Here is a 22,857-nt window from a genome sequence, read left to right on the forward strand (position 1 = left end):
TTGGATACAGCTGCTCAGCCATGGAAACCCATTCCATGAAGGTTTCTATGCACTGTTCTTAAGCTAATCTGAAGGCCACATGAAGTTTGGAGGTCTGTAGCAGTTGGTGACCTCTGCGCACTATGCGACTCAACATCTGTCATTTTGCGTGGACTAACCACTTCGTGGATGAGTTGTTGACATTCCCAATCTCTTCCACTTTGTTATAATACCACTGACAGTAAACTGTGAAATATTTAGTAGCAAGGAAATGTCATGACTGGACTTGTTGCACAGGTGGCATCTTATCTTGGTACCGGTCTGGAATTCACTGAGCTTCTGTGAGTGACCCATTTTTTCACAAATGTTTTTAGAAGCAGTCTGCATGCCTTGGTGCTTGGATTTATACACCTGTGGCCATGGAAGTGAGTGGAACACATAAATTCAATGATTTGGACTGGTAAGTGAATACTTTTGGCAAAAGAGTTTATATTACTAAATAGGTCCCATAATTCATACAATGTGTAGTCTAAGCCTAGCCCTGAACCGTAAGCTTTTGTTAACTCTAAGCCCCAAAAGATTAAAAATGGTAATGCATTTTGCTTGTGTAACACAAACAACTAACTCTATCCCTAACATCAGCCAAAAACTAAACCTACCCTTACCCATAACCTTAACTTCTAAGTTAATATTTCCAAAAGTTTAGAAATGGCAGTGTTTGGTGCTTGTTTAAAGTTTTTGTAGCTCTTCTTCAGGTGGACAGGGGCAGAAGTGCCTAAGTGTAAACCTGCAAGGGGAGCTGCAAAGTTCAAAGGTTTCCCAATAAAGTAGCCACTGAGTACATTAAGATATATCTCTCTGACTTAGAGCCTTTAAAAAACTTGTATAACACTGGGTCGGGCCAGGCTAGCCTGGCCTTTTTTTTTTTTATTCTTGTGAGATATTACAGTATTACAGGAAGACACTCGGTAAACATACGTCACAGGGTGGACCCAATGTATGTGTCACATTATATTTACCAAAGCTCAGAAACAGAGCATATCAAGGTGCATCGATAGATATATTTATGGCACGTTGATCAGAAAACATTCAAAAAATATATCATCCTAAACAGAAGTCAACAAAAGGCAGATCTGAGTCTCATAAAAATGTCTGTGTAAACAATGGTAAAGAAATGAAATCTGTAGAAATAAAATGAAAACAATGTTGTAGAACAACATTCAACACGCCTTGAATCTCAAGTATTTGAATATTTTAAACCGTAGACAAACATTTAGCCACATTTTTTTTTCATACATCCCACAATACTACAGAAAAATGACCCTTACATCCCATGTCTTAGGCCAGTGTTTATATATTGCCATCTATTGAACAAAAATAATCATTATGGACATATATTGCCTACAAACATTTATATAATACAAAAGCCCATTTACTATTTATATAATATACAATACATATTGGCCCAGTGACAATGGGAAATCATAAACCTTGTGTACAATAGAATTTTAAAGTGCTATAAAAAGAAAAAGAAAAAAACAGAAATAAAACTATTGGTTTTTATCATCAATGATAAAATATTTAAATCCTCCTTGAAACTTTAAATCTCTGATAACTCAGAAATGTATGCATTTTGTCCATATACATGCACTCCTCGCCTCCAGAAACGTTTCTTTGATGTATTGCTTCAGTGCATATGAGAACGCTGTTCCAATGGGACATAGAATGCAAACCATGAAAACTCCCTCAGAGAAAGCCATAGGCATATTCAAGCAATGCAGATATTATGCAGATATATATATATATATATATATATAAATATATATATATATATATATATATATATATATATATATATATATATATATTTTTTTTTTTTTTTTTTTTTTTCACCCATGTAGAAGCCTTACACTTTTTCAAACCTGCATTAATTGAATAAACCCTACGCTCTTAGAGGGCAACATGCTCCTTTCAAGTAAGTACAGTACTTCTCTATACGGCAAGTCCTTCACCAGAACCACATCAACAAATGAACACTGTTTGGACTAACACCAGAACATTCAAAATACATTATACCATAATCCCCCCACACTGCATTTACATTAAAGCAGATGGGTCCATGGTTCATCACTGGAAAAATGTTAAATTATTGTCATTGTGCATCTTTAAACATACATTTCCTCCACATTTAACCCATCCATGAGCACACACATATGCTAGTGCACCACGGGCAGAGAGTGCCCTTCTGGTCCATCTGATGTAATTTGTTGTAATACAATTTGATGTATTTGTACTGTAAAAAAAAAAAAAATTCAAATTTTCAAATCCAGCCATAAGGCTTCATATTTGTTTCAAGGAACAGCTTCACTGAACAATATTTATATTTCAGTATTCTGTGTTTGTACACATTTTACTTAAAGACCAGTCCCAGGAATTTTACATTATGTATGAAATATAGTTCACCCTTCATGGCTGTACATGTAACATTCAGACACCTACCCAGCATGAAAAGTCAGACTTCAACCTTAGTCATAAACTAAACCTAACACTTCGCCTAACTGTAAACTCCAAATATTAAGCATGACAGGATTACATTTTATCAATCTCTCGTTATATTCTTCTATAACAGTTTACAGTGCTGTTTCTGTAATTTGGTTTCCGGCAGATAACATTAAACAACAGTGCCACTCATGGACAGGAGCTCACTTAGTGATTGTAAAATAACTATGAATAAAAATATAGAAACATTGAAAGTGATTAGGATTTCCAATTAGTGGTATATGTATATACAAATGTTTTAAGACTTTTTTGGTCTTGTTAACTGGCAAAAAAAAAAATGGTAATGTGCAATAGCTCCTGTAAAATTATGAAATCAGAATTGTTACCTACCAATCCACACTTGGCAGTTGTAATTCCATCCTTTTTTCCAGAAAAGAAATACATTGCTAAATTATTTTGTTTTATATATATATATATATATATATAAAACAACAAATAAACAAACATTATAACCATTTAGTTCCCCTGATTAAGGCTCTGGCATCCCTCTGCTAGTGTTTTGCATTGATGTTTTATTGATAACAGCTATGAATATGCCAGTATTCCCCTAAACCAAAGTAATTAGATAGAGAAATTATTGAATTTGCTGTAATGTAAATGCAGCTTGGCCTGCCTCGCTCACTGGATTCTGCTTAAACATGGTGATCATGCCCTTGAAAAGTGCTGAACCTATTGCATATTTGAGTTCAGGACGTCCAAAATGTATGAGTATAAATGTGCCACAATGAGCACAATGAGCATCTAGCTGCCTGTAGCTACCATTTAATTCAGCTCATGCCCCAGGCAGGCCTTAACTACCACCTCCCCAACAGACATTTACATCATGCACAACAAGGTGACAGGGCTACAGCTGTTACATATTCAAACATCAGAGAGCTTAGTTTAAACACCACAACATTTGGGACACATTTGGGATGGGTTTACACTCTGTATGCTGTCAGTGGGTCACACCTCACACATAGACACACACACACACGCACACACACACACACGCACACGCACACGCACACACACTCATTTTCTACCACTCAGTTGCCTCATTGACAGCAGACCACTAGTTGATATGGTCCATATGTACAGAAATGATATATAATTATTACAGTGCTTGTCCCCAAAATAACATTAAAACTCAAAATCCTCAAACACTTGACATGAAAACTTTTGGTTCTACAGGTATTAGTCCATGTAATAATGAAATATATTGGAGTACATGCTAGTATATAATATTGTGTAATATTTTGTTGATGCCACATAAGTCATAACATTTTGTGAACATTTCATGATGAACCAACCCATAGAAATGGCCCAAAATTATTATATTATGTTTGTACCCTAAGATTAAGAATAATCATCTCCAAGCCGACAATCATCAACAATATTGCTAACAATCACATCAGCAACAAAATGTCATGTCACTTTGAGCATATTCTCAAAGATTTCTGTGATATCGCAAATTATTAATAGAATATATTGCAATGTAATTTCAATATATTTCATTTAGTACAGACAAGCATAATTAGAGGAGTAATTTCCAGAAATCACAGTAAAATGTTTCAGCCCACTCTTCTCCAAACACTTTATCTCTGACACCATTTCATCAGTGTAGCAACACATCAACAGTGCAAAGGTAAGTCTGGGTAACTATGGGAAACACTAACTGTACACTTGGATGGACCAAAAGCACTGACCATTGTATTAAACCTGAAAATGCATAGAGTGTTCCAGATGTAAAATCCAATAATATTCACATAACTGACAGACTTTCTCCTGAAACAGAGGTTGTTCACTTTCTTCCAGAACCTGGGAACATAAAGTTGACCCCTTGATAACTTGATTTACTGCCAGTGTCGTAAATAATGGTAATGCCTAAATCCTGGACAAAGCTTCACTGTTAGTGATGAATTTGACATTGGTTATAATCTACACATAGGCTTAATCACTAGCTATATTGGCTATACAAAATTAGCTAAACTAGCTAGACACATTAGGCTATTTATTTACCAGAGTGTATACAAGTAAATAATGACAATATGTGAACAGCCTTTCAGCTGGACCAATAGAAATGATTCAAATTCAATTGGAATATCAAGAATGCAGCTTCTCCCAAAACTAGCTAGCTTTTTAATCTCTGCGAACATTAGCTACCATTGTTGGCTTGTCAGGCTTGGTCCAGTTAAGTCCAGTTAAGACATGACTCTCTGTTGTTGTGTGCAGCTATAAGATTTGGTTTAGAACCTTCATGGTCTGATGTTTAAAATGGTATTGAAATATAATATGTGCTTCTGCAGCGGTGGCTTCAGAAAGCAATTCATTTATCAGCTATGTAGTCTCAGATATGTGTATTTTTAGCACAAACCTCACAAGTACCTCACACAATGAGGACTGTGGATTACCCATATAGTAAAAGCAATGTTTGGAAGAAGGGTTAGGTCTAGAAGGTTTACTACATGTGGTTCGTACTACATAAATATCTAGCCCCCACAACCAATAAATAATGTTATTAAAAAGGACTCAAAGGGGCAACTTCCAGTTCCCAGTTCTAATTAAAAAGGAACAAGAAATGTCCCGATGTCTAGCCCTGCCCCATTACTCACACTTGCAACCTCACACCCCTTTGATTAATTATATGTACATTAAAAAAAAAAATAAAAAAAATCAGTGCATTAGTACATTCATTTGGAGTTCTGGAGCCTACCAACCCACACACACTGTTAAAAATAAATGTGTTACAAAGCATTATTTGAGGGATGCCATAGAAGAACCATTTTTGGTTCCATAAAGAACCATTGCTACTATGTTTAAATTGGTAAAGAACTTTAAAGAACCCCAAGATCACACTCAACTCTAAACAAACATGGTTCTTTATGGAACCCCATGTGTTTTTTTTTTATGGCATCACTCAAAAGACACATTTGTAGCACCTTTATTTTTAAGAGTACACTATGAAAAAGTCAGTTTTGTTTCCGTCTAAAAGTCTAAAAATGGGATAAAATTAGTCATTCTGATTTTGTCCTGCTTCTTAAATCAGTAGCAGACACTTCAGAGTTGTCCTGCCTCCTTGAGAGAGTCTGTCCAATCAGACATTTTAGACAGTGAAAGAAAAATGCAGTGATGTTTGGAATTTTGTGGAACTTTGACAAAATCATCACAAGGACATTTCATTAAGACCCCAAAACGGAGTTCATTATGGAAAAGGGGTATAATATATCATCTTTTAATGAGCATTTTGTAACTGTAATACTTTTCTTCTACTCGTGTTATCAGTAAGTAAATAGGATCCATACACTATTGTTAAAGGCTTATGCCTCTGTATTTCACCCTTCATCATTGTCACAAAAGTACACTCTTCAGAGAAGAGCTAAGGGCTAGAATTGGGACTGCACCTTTCTTCATTGTAATTTCTTCCACTTCAACTCAAACATTACCTTAGGGCTATTGTGCCCCCCAATGGCAGTGTGGAGTATTTCTATAATCTGCTCAGTGCAACAGGTAAGAACCCACAGAAATCGATAAACAACACATAAAACACACATACACACACACACACACATACAACATGAGCATATCCTAAACAGCCCTTAGATTCATGCAAATGGATCAAAAACACTGTATGAAAACATCTCCACTTTCTGTTATAAATGCCACCCAACTCCTCCTCAGATGTGTGTAATGGGCCATAACTCTTACTCATTGTGTTCAGATGTGGTTTATAGATGGATGGATGAACAGCTGAGCTCTACAGGTGCTATTAGACTACTGTAAATCCATGCATCACTTCATGCACTGAGGAGCAAGAGGATCCTTGAGGTTTCCATGCATCTCCAAGTCCAGGCTCGACCACAAAGGTCCAGCAAGAAGGTAGAGGAGTAAAGTCAATCATTTCTGAACTCACATATCCTACTCATAGTGTGGCTCTGACAAAATCTCTCAGTTCCTCTTAATCCTTTGTGTTTTTGCTTTCTTTCTTCCAGTAGGTCTCTGCTTGGTGGTTTCTGCTGAGAAATTTAGCTGGTAGATTCAACAGTCTAGGTCACAGCACTGCTAGTTGATAATCAATATTTGGACTGGTGTGAAAGTTTGTTAGTAAGTTTACTTAGGTTTCTTGCCACTGTTCTATTCAGTTATTGGTCTCTGTTCACCATTGGTGATTATGCGGCATTGTTATTTCATGCCGCTGCGGAGCACCTGATTGGCTGCGATGAGCATAACGCTGATGATGAAAGCAATGGCGAAGGCGCAGATCAGACTCTTCCTCACGCACGTCTGCTTCACCTGCTGGGTCGGACTTGATGCTGCAGAACAACAGATAGAAAAAGACAAAGAGTGCAGAGTAAGGCACCTTTATTAGGAACCCCCAAAATATTGGCCCTTATTACACCCTGCTTGTGTATAGTTACAGGCTGCAATACAGCTACCGCGACCGCTATTTTTAACTCTTTCACCTCTGATCAGTTTCTGACAACAGTGCTATACTTGGCTGGGTATTTTTGTGAGGTGTTGTGCTCAGAAAGTGATGAATAATAACATTTGTAATGGTACATACATGGTGCTTTTCCACCACATGTGTCTGGCTCTACACGACTCGGCTCAGCACACTTAAAGCTTGTTGCTTTTCCACTGGCAGGACTTCCCCGCAAAATTGTTTTTTGGACTAAACATGGCTCCGTGATCAGTTTTCCTTGGTGCACATTCAGTTTTCACTGGAAATTTTTGTTGGCCATTGGCCCAAGGAGCATATAAACCTCTTCAAAACAGCTTGAGGTAAAGTTGCGAGCTGCCGTTGTGAATTAGATTTAAAAATCGGTGATTGTTGCTGGATTTGAATGGGGTTCTGCATTTGGTGGTAATTGACATTGCTCTGGCAAATCAGCACTCTGCAGGATTTACACACCACCATTTTGTACCTATTTGGCACGGTTGGAACCCGGAGTGAGCTCGAACTGAAAACTTACCTGGTTCCAGGGATCAGGTACCAGATTTGTCCAGTGGAAAAGCAAAAGAGCTCAAATAGATTTGTGTAGGTTTCATGCAGTGGAAAAATGCCAACAGTAGCTTTTATGTGCTGGTACCTTTCCCTGTCACTCTGGTGGGACCCTCAAATGTTCATTTTAGTTCCTTAAATTCAGGAACAAAATTATACCATATAAAGAGGTTTATATTGCAGACTTTGAAGTTGGATTACTTCCTAAAACTCATTTCACCTTCAGATTATAATTTTGTTTTCTATTTAGAACAGACCTATTATGAAAAAACTCAAGACATTCAACTTTCCTTCTGGAGAAGAGAATATTTTGTACATTCCACTGCTGTGCATTTAAAAGGGACATTGGTATTGGCTGTTTCCAAAATGGCTCTAAGGGCACAATTGAGCATGTCACCATTTATCTCTGAGTGTTCAATTCTGAAAGTCAAATTTGAGTGTGATTTTGGTGGCACTACAGCTTGCCACAATGCACTCATAACTTATAGCAAACATCAGAGCTGACTAGACGAGCTGTATGTGGACCAGAATGCATTTCAAGTTTCTTTGTTACCAAGCAACAGACAGTGGAAGCTTCTGAATACACTTGTTTTTAGTTCTACTTGGTGAGCTAAATAGTGCATCACTAAATAGCACAATACTAACAAGGGATTAGGGAGCCAAATTATTCACAGCCACTGTATCTACTTTTAGTGAACAACAGTGTACTTGGAGTTGATGTTTCAAATGAAATGACCAGTGAGTAAAAGTTTATATATGTATAGGTCATAAAGTGACCAGACTGTGAAAGTATACAATGGTGTTTCTAATACAGACACCAATGACTGAAAAGAATAAAAGACTATGTGTCTAATAATGTGGCCAGGGATTTGAAAACATAGGGTAAGTGGTGTTAATGAAGTGGCCATTCAGTTAAACAATAGTTAATAATAAAAGACAGTAAAAGTTAAGTGTTTCTAATAAAAATGCCTTTTTATGACACTACAGGGTATGTCTTATTAATAAAGTGGACAATAAATGCAGACATTACAAAGCAGATGTTTGTTATAAAGTGGCCAATGTAGCAGTATTGTGTGGAAATGTTAGTGAGTGAAATCTATGCAGAACTAATCATGTCTTGTATGAGTAGGTCAGAGTGATATCACGTTCAGAACTCTTACAATCAATGTCAACTTGGCAGTCCTCAGGGTTCTCGATGTGGTTTTCCTCTGTCATGATGATATTCTCGATGTCTTTCATGGACAGATGGTCACAGAATGTGTCATACAGGAGCCGCTTCAGCTCCTCCACCGTGAGCTTCTGCATGTCACACTGTAAAGCAAGGGTAAAAAAATCCCCATCATTTTCCAGAATTCTGTTCAGGGGAACCCAGGAGCATTCTGGAGTTTACCTGGAGAAGCTGTATGTGTGAATGCAAGCTCCTGCGGCATTTGTTCTGGAAATTACCCAGAGTAATGGCTCCAGGTAAAGTTAGAGTCTGCATATGAGAATAGAGCTGCAAAAGTTCAGGAATATTATATATATTTACCACTGCAAGAGCGCCTCTGACACACACAATCTCCACTGTGTGCTTCATAAGGACTAATTCGGGAAATCTCTGGACCCCAATACTTGGGAATTTCTCTAGAAATTTCCTGGAGTTAATGTGTGAAAGAGGCATTGATCAAATTATACATACATTTCCATTTAATTCTGACTTACACATCACCCCATCAAATTTTATTTATTGATTTAAAATGCAATGGCCAAATATTTAAACTCTGTTTTGTTTTGCCCTTGGGTTTTAGGTGTGTGTAGTTTTCCAGTATGAATGATCCAAAGTGAGGTAACATCTCAACATCAACATCAACTGAATCAAGTTCCTTTTTAATCTCTAAATATGACAGTATTTGTGTTTTATAAATGCTTTTGTCTAGATTAAAGCAGTCAAAATACCCACATATGTCCATGGTTTTTATTTTATACTTTTTCTGGAGTCATTTGACAGAGAGAGAGAGAGAGAGAGAGAGAGAGAGAGAGAGAGAGAGAGAGAGAGAGAGGGAGAGAGAGACCTCTGAACCTACAATTGTGAGGTGGGAAGAGAGTTAATAGAGGGGGGGCATAGGTCAAGTGCTCAGCTGAAGGACACTACAGCACCAAGTGTGAGATGAAAATGTAAAAACCTGCTCTGCAGACATTAAGATTCACTGTTTGAGCTTCATAGATGAATTCCTGCACTATGGCAATACATTCACAGTGGGTTCTAGATATACAGCAGTATGGAACCCTCAAAGAAGCCCAAAGAAACCATCAAAAATGTTATGAAAATGTCTTTCTTTGAAAAAAAAAGCTACATCTGGCTGTTCATCGGGCTATATACAGTGGAACCTCTACTAATGAACGCCTGTACTAACGAAGTTTCCAAGATACGAACTAAGCATTTGAATATTTTTTTCCTTCCACCAATGAACCATGACCGGCGGCTGGAAATGGCCACTGACCCCAATAGGCGAGTCTCCCAGTTAGCCCAGACTTGAGTGAGCTTTTAAGATTAGCACATTGTAGCTTTACCAATTTAGCATTAGTGTAAAAAGCATACATCGAAATTGGTGCTAAGTTAAGCCGTATCTATGCTTCATCTCCCCACATTTACCGCCTACTCTCCGTTATTCCACCCCCCCCCCACACACCTCCCGTCATACAGCCAGTGCCTGTGTTACTCCTCCAGACAGTGGTCACGTCTTCAACGTAGCGATATGTAACCACTTAAAACTTTTTTATTTCTTTTTTATTACTGTTACCACTGTATTTATTTTTTATTTTTAGTAATGCTACATGTATTTTTTTACTAATTTGAGAGTTTTGTAAACATATATCAGTGCAAAAAGGGTGACTTTTGGGGTGGGCTGGAACGCATTCATTGCTTTTCCATTATTTTAAATGGGGAAAATTGAGTCGAGAAACAAACTTTTCCACTTACGAACCAGGTCACAGAACGGATCAAGTTCGTAGGTTCCACATTTATATATATATATATATATATATGTGTGTGTGTGTGTGTGTGTGTGTGTATTGGATAAACTCTTAATGTTTCCACTGCTAAGTAATCTTTAAATGGTATTTCCTACAACCACGTGAGCTAATTGTAGGTCTTCAGATGCTGATCAGAAGGGCTAACCATCTGATTACCCAAACTAAACAAGTATGTGACTGTGGATACAGGTAGTAGCCTGATGATTACATTTCAGCACCCTCTATTTAAAGCAGTGGTTCTCAAACGTTTTCTATCATTCCGGGATTTCCGTGCCCCACCTGTCCAGTATTGCCCCAGCAAATGGTAATAAAATGCACATGCAAGGGTACAATTTTCTAATTTGCTGAGTGCCCCATTCCCAAAATATTAGCTGGCTATAAGCTGATTCCTATGTAGATAAGGCAGTAAAATATTGCATTTATAATGATATGGAACAGCATTTAATTAACATTAACATCAGAGAGTGAGACTTTACATACTACAGGCCAGAGACTAACATTAACTTGCTGCTTTCTCAGCTAATATTAACATTAACTAACTCTTAGATCCCTCTCTGTTACTCTAACAGTTATATACAAGCCACTTTTAAAGCTGTAATTATCTGTCATTGTTATCTGTTGTGCTCTCGTTACTGAGCTCAAACCCAGAGCTGGTAAAAACTAACTTTATAAACCAGACTCTGACGATGAAGCGGAGGCCAGTGAAGCTGGTGATTTGAGCAGCTTTATATTTAAACAGGTGTTTTTACGAAGGGTGAAAGAAGACCCACGGTGTGTGACTCGCTGCCAAACTGTGTTAATCTCTGTGGCGCATTTACAAAATAAAAGTTTGCGAATAAAAGCATATTTTGGTTGCAGACAAGCTACATTGTTCTGGTCTCCTATCGAATGAATCCATTTTTAGTGGGTGCTTTTTACTGAGTAAGCTTTATATGAAAAAAAAGACATTAATAAAGACAGGCTCATATACTTGTTTCTTCAGTTTCCTTGCGCCCCAACTGCAATACCTACACACTTTGAGAAACGCTGATTAGAGACACTTAAGACATCTTTGTACAGACTACTGAAGCACATTATTACCTCTGATACAAACTTCAAATGTCTATGGAAAAAATTGAATGTCTATCATAAGCTTCAACTTGCAGTGTTTAATAAAGGAGTCAAAAATCAACTCAGGTGAATTGACATTACTTCACTATAGTGGTGCTAGCAGAAATGAACATTTACCTTGTTTTTTGAGTTTTGACATTTAGCCTTGCTCTAAGAGCTATGAATTTATTGCAGTTTGCAGCACATTTCTCTGACTCCTTAATAAACGGTTAATTGCAGAGCGAAGTGGGAGAGTGTTTAAGTTCTTATTTAGGGGTTTGTGTGTGTGTGTGTGTGTGTGTGTGTGTGTGTGTGTGTAATGGCAGTTGAACAGTTGTCAGTTTTAATAAGAGTGAAGTGCCTAATAATCACCTTCCAGAAAACTGAGTCAAAATTTGTTCCATTAAACTTGTCTGGCATTCCTGCAGCAGAGAGTTTCGGACCCAGCAGTGTCACAAATTCCTCAAAGTCCACCTGACCATCACCTGAGAGAGAGAGAGAGAGAGAGAGAGAGAGAGAGAGAGAGAGAGAGAGAGAGAGAGAGAGAGAGAGAGAGAGTTAACTAGCTGGGTCTGAAGATGAACTGCTTGATCAGATGTGATGAAGCATCATTCAACACCATGTTGAATGAGATGGCGTGGTGTTTATGACCCAGAATGGAACTTCCAACATCTAATACCTCACATCAATAATGTTCTTAGGGCTGAATCCATTCAACACATTCTCACAAGAATGTTCTAACACTAAGACTAAAACCTTCCCTGTGTAAAGTGTATAAAGAGGACAAGCTTATAACTTTAATATCAGACAAAAAAAGTAAACAACTCATTGCATAAGACACACATCACAATGATCTAAGAAATGCAACACATTTTGAACTTAAATTACATTCAGATTCACAATTGGGGCGGCACGTTGGCGCAGCAGGTAGTGTCGCAGTCACACAGCTCCAGGGACCTGGAGGTTGTGGGTTCGATTCCCGCCCCGGGTGACTGTCTGTGAGGAGTTGATGTGTTCTCCCCGTGTCCGCGTGGGTTTCCTCCGGGTGCTCCGGTTTCCTCCCACAGTCCAAAAACACACGTTGCAGGTGGATTGGTGACTCGAAAGTGTCCGTAGGTGTGAGTGAATGTGTGTGTGTCTGTGTTGCCCTGTGAAGGACTGGCGTCCCCTCCAGGGTGTATTCCTGCCTTGCGCCCGATGATTCCAGGTAGGCTCTGGACCCCCCACGACCCTAAATTGGATAAGCGGTTAAAGATAATGGATGGATGGATGGATTCACAATTTCTGGTGTACCCTTACTCATGTTTCCCGTGATGAGCTACATGTGAAGCACTGATTCTGAGTGACTACACCAGCTGAGACAGTTCTTTTCTCAGAAGCAAAGTGTGCATTTGTCACTTTTGAAGGATCCTACATGAAACGAAGCAACCAAAAAATGAACCCTCCCTCGGCTGCAGCTTTGTCTTTCAGGCATGACATTCGTGCCTCACACATCGTCAAGGCCATTAACTAATTAATTAACTCCTTGTGGGAGGGTCAGTTGTTCTTGAGTAGGGCAAACACTGGAGAAGGAAAAATAAATGTGCAGAGGACTGCATCACTCTTTGCATTGAGGTAAGATTGACATGTGTTGCCAGATATTTGCTGCTGGATTTTCTATCCCTGAACCTTCAGTTGTAGTGTGCTGTTCAGATCAGTAACCATTTTGTGTGTTGCATTAAGACCCACTCATTACTGAGTGATTTATATTATTTTAAAAATGTGACCAAACATATTGGCATCATGTTCTTCACCTAAATAACTATAACCTCACACAGAAATCATATAGAAATGACTAATGGAAAGAGCAGATTACGCAGCAATGACGACCATGTTCTGCATCAGCCTTAAATAGTTTACATTTGACTTCTGAAGGAACGCTGGATGAACAGAAGCCTGATATATTTTTAGCGACTGATATTTGTGTTTTTGTGGAAAGTGGGTGGATTGTTGCTTCTCACCATCCATGTCCAGTCTCTGGATGATGACTTCCAACTCCACTTCATTGGGCATGTACCCCAGAGAACGCATGGCCATGCCCAGCTCCTGCTTTGAGATGAACCCATTCCCATCTCGATCAAACACCTTAAACGCTTCACGGATCTCTGAAAGGGAACCATACACAAGCAGGTTTCACCAGCACAATAATGTATTATGATATAATGTCTGAATCCTATTGTCCTTCACCATATTTAAGGCTAGATAAATAAGTAAATAAATAAACCTGATGGTTTCAATCATTTCTGATCATTACTACTCTATTAAGTTGTAACCAGCTTTGATCTTCGCCTAAGAAGGAGCTAATTCACTTTAGTTACTGCTCATTAAATTAGTAAGTAGCAGCCAATTAAGTACTGTAATAACAGTATATTAATTAAGTAATCATTAATTAGGGCACTTCAGCTGCAAGCTCACACAAGGGCTCTACACAAAATTAAAATGTACATAACATGAACAATTTGCTCTGGAAATTTTTGAATTCATTCTTGTTACTGAGTAAAACAGTAAAAAAGCTCGTTAGTGATAGACTCAGTGCTGTTACACAGTTACAAGCATGTATTTATAATACAGTTGATAGGCAGGATATTCAACATAGCTTTGATGCCTAAGCACTGGCCCTACATCATCAGATTCAGTTCACTGCCCATGCCTCAGCAAACCAAGGCTGCAAGTCCTGTGAACACAATCAGCTTCCCTCTGTGGTTAGATGACCCTACATCTCCCCATTACACATGCACATTGCTGGGTCTGTTAGCTGATGTGGCAAATCTTGGCAAATGGCATTCTCCTCCAGCGTGTTGAACTATCCAAAGGCACCACATTAGCTGCAGTTTGAGAAAAGTTAGCTACACTTCTGCTAAAGAAACATGTGCTTGCCCTCACTCTCCAAGGATGGTAGCATTGTTTGAGACTATGGCTGCATGAATGAGCTATCAGATCAAATTTTAAAGAATTAAAAGTAGAAAACACTAGGACCAACTGAATACACAGTAATTACTGTTTATTAATGTATTAACAAACAGGCACATAACTGCTATGACTAATAATAAGGACCCAGTCATCACCTTCAGATCAATGCACTTTGTACAATCTCTAAAAGAAATGGAATGTTTAATATGCGTGAACATGGAACAATGCATGAGTGACATTATCATCAGAGAGCAATATTAAAATGATCAGCCATTAGCGCCTCTGAAAGCAGAAGGTTCATCACATTGTTCCAGCATTTTAAAGAGCCACTCTCATGCATGAGGATGGCTGGGATTTCCATAACATCCGTACGGCTCTGCTAAAAGCTTCTAACTCCCAGGCGCTTGCGGTTGACTGAGCCATCTCATTTATATGCATTACCGATCATCATTCAGTCATATGCAATTTTCCACTTGTCAAATCATAATGTCAGAATCATAATTATGAAATATGTGGCTCTTGCCAAGTGCATGACCGCTGCATGCTGCTTTTTTAATACATTGACTTATATATTGACTATATAAAGTGTGGTATTAATAGCGTACTGTAAAGAGCCTATTTCTAATGTAGGTTTGATAAATGAGCTCAGGGACAAGAGCCCAAACAAACTCAGTGCCATTACATTTGCTACAATTCAGTTAATAGAGGAATGTCATGGTAAAACAAAAAAGGCATCATATACAACATACATTATCCATAGACGCCCCTGTAATGAGTACAGCAACTTCACGGTGCACCCACTGTGGAAACTGATGTTCGGTTTTGCACAAGGCGAAATGGGAGCCCCCTGGTCACCATGTCCAATACAGTGTGTTGGCTGTAGGGAATGAACTCCTAAGCACTGGGCTACGGAAAAGTGGATCTATGTTGTATGGAGAGACGGAATGGATGGAAAGGACAGGTGTTTGTGATCCAGAGCAAATCCTTTAACCTCAGTGTCTGACCTCACTAAACCTCTCAAGGCTGAGTGCCATCAGAAATCTAAAAGTGTGCTTAGAAAAGCGAGCATTTCCAGATTTGGTTTGTCCTGCTAAGTGTTGCGCATGAAGTAACATTTGAAATTTCTGTGGATTTGGGTTTAAAATATGTTCAAATTCAAATTAAATGATGCAGATGTTTAGTGCTCCACATTTCCAGTTGTTGGGCTCTAAACTGAGCTTCCATTTTCCTCACCAGTGAAGAGATTGTCAGGTATTCAAGCTGAAATAATCTTTCTCTGAATTGGTTTATTTGGATGTAGAGTGTGCATGGGAATGTAACCTTTGGCTCCTTTTTACCACCAACTGTCTTCTGCAGCATGACAGAGCTTCATTAAAATTCAACAAGATTCTGTGCCTTGGAAAAGTGACAGGAAGAATTTTAATTGCACACAGTGAATATTTTAAGGGAATCGGAATCCAATGCAAATACTATACAGGTGTAAAACAAGAAACATCCCTGGTTCTTTTAAAGTGGTTGATGGACAATTTCTCATCAAACATTTCTTTTAAAGTGAATCTATTCATATTTAGACAGTCTCCCTTTGCTGTGGTAACAGTTTCTTAAAATGTTGTATACTACATTTTAGAACTTCATATAAGGAATTGATGTCAGATTAGTCCTGCATCAAAAACAAAATTCCAACCCAAAAGTAACAGGTGGAGAGCCATTACCCCAAAGAGCACAGTACCATTCCTCCATAATCTATACATTGTAAAAAACTGAGAAGTTGCTGTTATCATAGTTGTATTGTTATTGTAACAATGTAATTAACTATAATATCTATGTAACTAATTTTGTAATTGCATTTGAATGATTGCACAACTGGAATATATCATAAAAAAGCTTTTTTTCTAATCAGATTGATTTAGGCAAAGACAATAAATCATATACAGACAGAAATTCTCTCTCTCTCCACCTCAGGTGTTTTATTTCTCAGTGATTGTGTTACAGAGTCATTGCTATTGAAATCCTGCAGCTTTCTGGCAGAGCTCCAGCTGCTTTCCCTGCTGTGTGCTGTATTCATGTCCGCCAGCTTTCGGGCTTCAGCTGTCTTCTTTATAAACGACTCAGAGCGAGGGAAGCCCCACACCTTCATTCATTCGGCAAACATTTGTACAGACAGTGAGGCGACTGCATACACACACACACACACACACACACACATAGAAAGACACAAGCGACCGTTCATCCCCTCTGAGGCTTGTAACCACATATTTACGACAAGCAAAAGATGTTAAGATTCTTTTAATGTAATTATGAAAGCTAGCTGTTACATAATGAGACAACAACCAACGACTGGGGATAACACATTCATATGACCGGACGTCCAACGATATCATTGTCTATACTTACATACTCACTGCTTTATTTATGTATGCTATTTATTTTTTTAACTTATTTTTTTAACCATCAGAACTCCAAATATCTACAAAATTGTGACGTTGCAAAACGAACAAAACAAAATTCTTGTTTTTAAATGGAAGTAAAATAATTGATCCCATTTTCCACAATTAATTGTTAATTGTGCATAAAGTGCAGATGGTGTTTTTACACCATGTTAAAATATATTTAGTTTAAACAATGACCACAAATTTGGCTCCGGTTTCCTCCCACAGTCCAAAAACACATGTTGGTAGGTGGATTGGCAACTCAAAGTGTCCGTAGGTGTGAGTGAATGTGTGAGTTGCCCTGTGAAGGACTGGCGCCCCCTCCAGGGTATATTCCCGCCTTGCGACCAATGATTCCAGGTAGGCTCTGGACCCACTGCGACCATGATCTGGATAAGCGGTTACAGATAATGAATGAATGAATGAATGAATGAATGAATGATAATGCATATAGAATGAAAAAGAGCACCCCGGAATTCATAACATCTCTATATTATGATTCATATTATATCATATTAGGATTCATATTATAATATGAATACTAAGCATGCTTGCTCCAGCTGATGTCACTGTTTCACTAAATCCACTCAAACAGCAATGCCCAGCATCAGCTGAATTGATATAAATCTACTCATCACTGCTCTGTGGGCCACTGAGAAACTGTCTTCTGTGGAGTGATGGAATAATAGCATTGGGATGAGTCGGAGTGGTGGTTTATTGATCTAGAAGTGATCGTCCAACCTCAGTACCAGATCTCACTAATGCATTTGTGGCTGAATGTAATTAAATCCCTAACCGAGTTTGTTCTAAGACTCACATAAAGGAATAGAAACTCTTTGCTGCACCAAAACGGGGTCATCCCCCTTCATTTCAGACGAACTGTTGAACAAACCGGTGTTGGTCTTGTATGATGAGATGGAGTGTGAACAGGGTCTGATTCCGCTAAACAAAATACAGCCAAATCTATTCACAACAACCCAATCTCTACTGAAATGAACCCCACACACTTCTAGTTAAAGGCCAAAAAACTAAACATGAAGCTCATGAACGTAGAAATAGAGAAGTGTGAGGTCAGAAATGAACTAATTAATCCTTCTGCAGAATTCCATTTCACTTTGTAAGCCTTTGGTGTGGAGATTAAACCCACAGTGATGATCGTTGGTCTTAATCGCTGCCCAGAGACAGATGGACTATGTATTTTTTTCCAGCCCCCACCTTCGCAGAGAGATAAGGGCCATATGGATCCAGGGTTGATACACTAATGCTGTTTCTCTCACACCCCATTTATCAGTACATCAGCACCACATACACAATACAACATTCATCAGTGTAGAACGAGGAGGGTTTCACTGGGAATGCATTAAGATATATACTCCCCACAGTGTTTATACCGATATTCATTCACTCATGTGTTCATTCATTCCAACAAGTTACCGAGGCAATCACCATTCCAGTGACTTATCCCGACATGCATCCAACCAAACCTAAATACATGTGTTGATCCATTTCATCAGTCTGTTTATTAATCTAAAGAAGCATTCATTTACCTGTTCACCCATTCACTGATTTATCCATCCATCGATCACATATTCATTTATTTGTTGGTTCACCCTGCATTCTTTCATTCAGTCACCTACATATGTTATTATCCATGAATTAAGAAAATGAACATATTCTCCTCAGACAATGATGCTCACAATATTATATTTGTTCTTCCATCCCTCATTCATTCATAATCGAGTTTAATTCATTTACAATCTATTCTATCATCCAGCCATCCGTCTGTGTCTTAGGGCAACATTATTATTAAACTATAATAAGACTGTTATTATTAAGTAGTACGTGGGTGGCAGTTTTACTGATGTGTATGAGTCAGACTGTTGTATTACTTTGGCGCTGAACCCCGTGCTCTGTTAAACTGATGAGGATGACTCTGGTCTATCGACTCTTTCAGTTGAATACAGATTCCTGCTCCTTGTCCCTGAGCTGAACCCATGAGACCAGCACTAAGCTCCACTTCCAGAGTCTCCTCTAAACATGCTGCTGACTTTGCTGCTGTTTGTTTGTTGTCTGTATTGATGATTTCTGGCCCCTGCTCAATTTAGTCTCCTTTAAACCTCCCCAAGGTTCTGGAAAAGCCTTCTGCTGCCTGTCTGAGGGCCCTTCTTCTCTCCCCTCGGACCCCTGGCCTAGCTGCCCTGGATACACACCGATGCAGTGTTTGATGTTAGTAGGTGTATGCACACACACACACACACTCGCACACACACACACACACACACACACACACACACACACACAAATTTCAAAGCTTCAAAGCTACAATGGGCTTGGAGGCTCCAACAGAGATGACAAAGAGAGAAAAACACATGAAAGTGACTGGCCTCAGAAATGTGTGTGTACAGGGTTAAAGAGCTTTCCTTTACTGCTTGACTCCTTTACCCCACACACACACATAGAGCCAAATAATATGTCTCCTGTAATAGTTCCGCTAGTTATATTTTGAATGCACTTCCACACTTCAAAAACAAAGGCAGTTCACTTTGTTCATCTGGTGTTAGGATGTGTGTTAGCGATGGTGACTGTGTTGATTTTGGCGAAGGTTTGGTAGGAGCTGAATTCTATTCTAAGACTTTGATTTTTATTAAAATGACCATCAAAATCAAATCATTTATCTCAAAGGCATCTGAGACAATGCTTTCTTTAGCAGGAAAGCTGCTGAATGGTATCTCTAAAACATTTCAGTAATTAAAGCAGAACAAGCCTCATAAACACAATTTACATCATAAAATCTTTCATGAGCTTGTGTAATCTGCAGAGAAAAGAACTGAACACAACGGTCTCCAAATGAAAATACGATACGTAAAAGCACAATGTCTTCTGAAACATAAATGTACATTTTCCACTCGTGTGCAATTTTGGTCTCAAAATAAAGATGGAAACTCCATAGATATTCAAATATAAAAGGGTAACGTGCACCTTTGATCTATCATTGAACTCATCAGGGCAGTAAAAGGCCTCAGAAGTATAGTTCTCTACAAATATACAGCTGAAACTCATTATATCAGCACTGCTCTCAGTCATGGGCTAATGGTAGAGAAGTGGGCTTGGGTCGCTAAGAAGATTTGAGTTCAATCCTCAGGACTGGCAGGAAAAAAGTTGGTGGGGGTGAAGGAAAAGTGCTGTCTATTCCCTCAACATCCATGGCTGAAGTGCCCATGAACACTAGTGTGTGTGTGTGTGTGTTAATGTGTGTTGCGTTCACTGACACAGCTTAAATGCAGAGAACAAACTGCATTTTACTGTTATACAGTGATGAGTTGACTGACAGGTCAGTGATGAGTTTGATAATGTAAGAGCAATCTAATATGTTTTCAATTGATCAAAGCACAGTGACAAGAAAATAAAATTGAGAGTAGGTTCTCTTTACCCTTGTGCTTTGGAATTCTGCCATTTTTGCAAAAAACGTGGAGAATACAGAGCATCAAATAAAGATGAGCAGAGCTAAACATTTTGCAAATTAATCTGGACAATGTAATGGAGCGATCTAAACAGGAGGCAGGTAGTTCTGCTTATCAAACAATATGGAAGTTCAGCTGCACAAACACAAGTATTTAAAGAGTTTTACCTCCAAAATGAATGTTTTCTAACAAGTAATAACCCCAGTGTTTTAGATTTTAAGCATAGTCATGCATCCATTCATCTTGTCTAACCACTTCTTCCCCTTCAGGGTGACTGTTGGTCTTGGACAGGGCAGTTACATGGTCAATATTTAGTAAAATACTTGTTGTAAACATAAGTTCTCTCTTTAGAGTGGGATTTCCCAATTTAAAGGCTATAGGTGAAACCCTTTCTGGTGATTTATTTTGAAGGGGAGAAAACCGGTTAATGAAAAAACTATTTTTTCATCTTTAAACCTGTTTGTACACCTCTGAATATCATGTGACAGCAGCGTTTTCTTTCTGCCCCATGTTGGCTGGCAGAAGCTCCACCCCCAACTCAACTATTTGCTGACACATGGTTAGGCCATAACATCGAAGGTTCAGATCTAGTGAGCTTTCTTCAACAGATAGTGGAGTGTAAGTGTTACACACTGGCCAAAGCTGGACTCCGTGGGTCTTTTTCATGGAAATCAATGGCAAGCGATGCATTTTTGATGGAGGAACAAAATAATACATCTCAACCACAGAATATCTCCAGATCTCCAGCACAGTGAATGCACTGACTCTTACAGCAGCTCTTTATGTAATGCGCTTAAAAATCAATGCTTTCAAAACCACCCTTAACCCCTTGCGTGTGCGTGTGTGTGTCCTGGACACTATTTTTAAACATCTGTGGCAGGCTTAATCCATCTTGTGCACTGCTAGGGTCTACCGGCAGGCCCAGCACTTCTGAATATGGTTGTAAATTTAGTTTAACAAGACTCTGGAGTATTCAAATGGGTATTAAGCACAGCAACAGACTGCTGTTGCAGGGAGATTCTCTCCCAGCCTCTAAGGAGGCCAAATCACATGCACACTTTAGTGGGGTATAGTCAAAGTAGTCAGGGGTTATGGTTTTTTTTTTCCCTACACATTTGACTCAATAAAGGTGTATACACACTCTGCTAATGCAGCAAATAGTGGCCTTCATAGTACTAACAGCAATCCACAAAGACCTTAGAGGGTTTCTATGGAGTCAGAGTTAATGCAAACAAAAAAGCTGGGAAAGAGGGACCAATCGCAGAGTCAATAAAAAAAGAAATCAACATCTGTAAATGAGAGTCCTGTCATTTACATTGTATTAAAGGGAACATATTATGAAAAACACATTTGTTAAGTGCTTGTGAACATTCATTTGAGGATCTAGAACCTGCCAACCCACAAACTCTTCGATGCAGAGAAATAATGCAGAGAAATAAGACTCCTGATTAAATATAGCAAAAATAAGACTTGAGAAGAAAGAGAACCAAGCAAACATGGCTAAACCATCACTCTGCTGTTTGCTCCACTCTTCTGAGCACTTGGGTTGGGGCAAACAGAGGTTCATTCTCATTTAAAGGAACAGGCACTTAAGCATTCATTCTGAACAGGACTGTTTACCTTGTGGTATTTTGACCAAAGTAGGCTAGAGATTTAACTCAGATATTTATCTGTTTTCAGTCCAATATGCATCACCATTGGGTTATGTCACTGATTTAAGTTTTCAAATTAAGCTGAAATGACAATGGAATTTGTATATTGGCGGGTCATCTCTATATTCAGTAGAATTCATTGTGTCCTATCATTTAAAATATAAAAACTTTGCTTCATAATCTTTTAGTAGTGAATTATTCTTCCTGTAAAATACCTTAAGATGATGTGCATGAAAGACTGTGGGTATGAGGTACCTTTATTAACTGATAATATCACATCATGTATTTTAAGCCCAAATGCCACCCTGACCAGTGAATGAGAACACTGGACTAGTCCATGGTCAGTAAAGTGAGGAATGGCTCTTCACCACAAGGTCAGAACCGTGGGCAGGAATTGTCTATTTGGTTGTTTGTTATCAGTATTCATAAGTCCATTCCCTAAAATACCACAGCTACCATTTGTACATTTTGAAGAGGGTGAGATAATGGACAATAGAAGGTTATGTTCAAGGCATTTCATGCTGAATTGATTCAAGTATCCAACTGAACTCGAAATGGGATTCACCCACATACAGATACAGCCATCCCATCACTTTACACTGTTGCCTCACCTCTGCTAATGGGGAGTGGAGGACATTATACTGAAACTAATGGTTTACAAGAGTAAGTTAATAGAAATGAAATGAAACTGAATCAGTTGAACCAAACGCTTGAATCATTTAAAAGCACAGTATGAAAAATAAGGA

General features: G+C 38.6%; 1 protein-coding gene across 1 annotated transcript in view; it reads right to left on the reverse strand.

Moving 5' to 3' along the window:
• Window positions 1–5,316: 5,316 nt before the first annotated feature.
• LOC136679406 (calcium-binding protein 7-like) overlaps window positions 5,317–22,857 on the reverse strand; it is a 44,995-nt gene continuing 27,454 nt past the window's right edge. The window contains exons 2-5 of the mRNA XM_066657911.1: window positions 13,621–13,764; window positions 11,993–12,105; window positions 8,680–8,830; window positions 5,317–6,830 (exon numbers count right to left, since the gene is read on the reverse strand). Coding sequence (XP_066514008.1) covers window positions 6,700–6,830; window positions 8,680–8,830; window positions 11,993–12,105; window positions 13,621–13,764 — 539 coding nt within the window. The 3' untranslated portion in view covers window positions 5,317–6,699. The remainder of the gene's footprint in view (window positions 6,831–8,679; window positions 8,831–11,992; window positions 12,106–13,620; window positions 13,765–22,857) is intronic.

This window comes from Hoplias malabaricus, chromosome Y (assembly GCF_029633855.1).
Source record: "Hoplias malabaricus isolate fHopMal1 chromosome Y, fHopMal1.hap1, whole genome shotgun sequence".
Taxonomy (NCBI): Eukaryota; Metazoa; Chordata; class Actinopteri; order Characiformes; family Erythrinidae; genus Hoplias; species Hoplias malabaricus.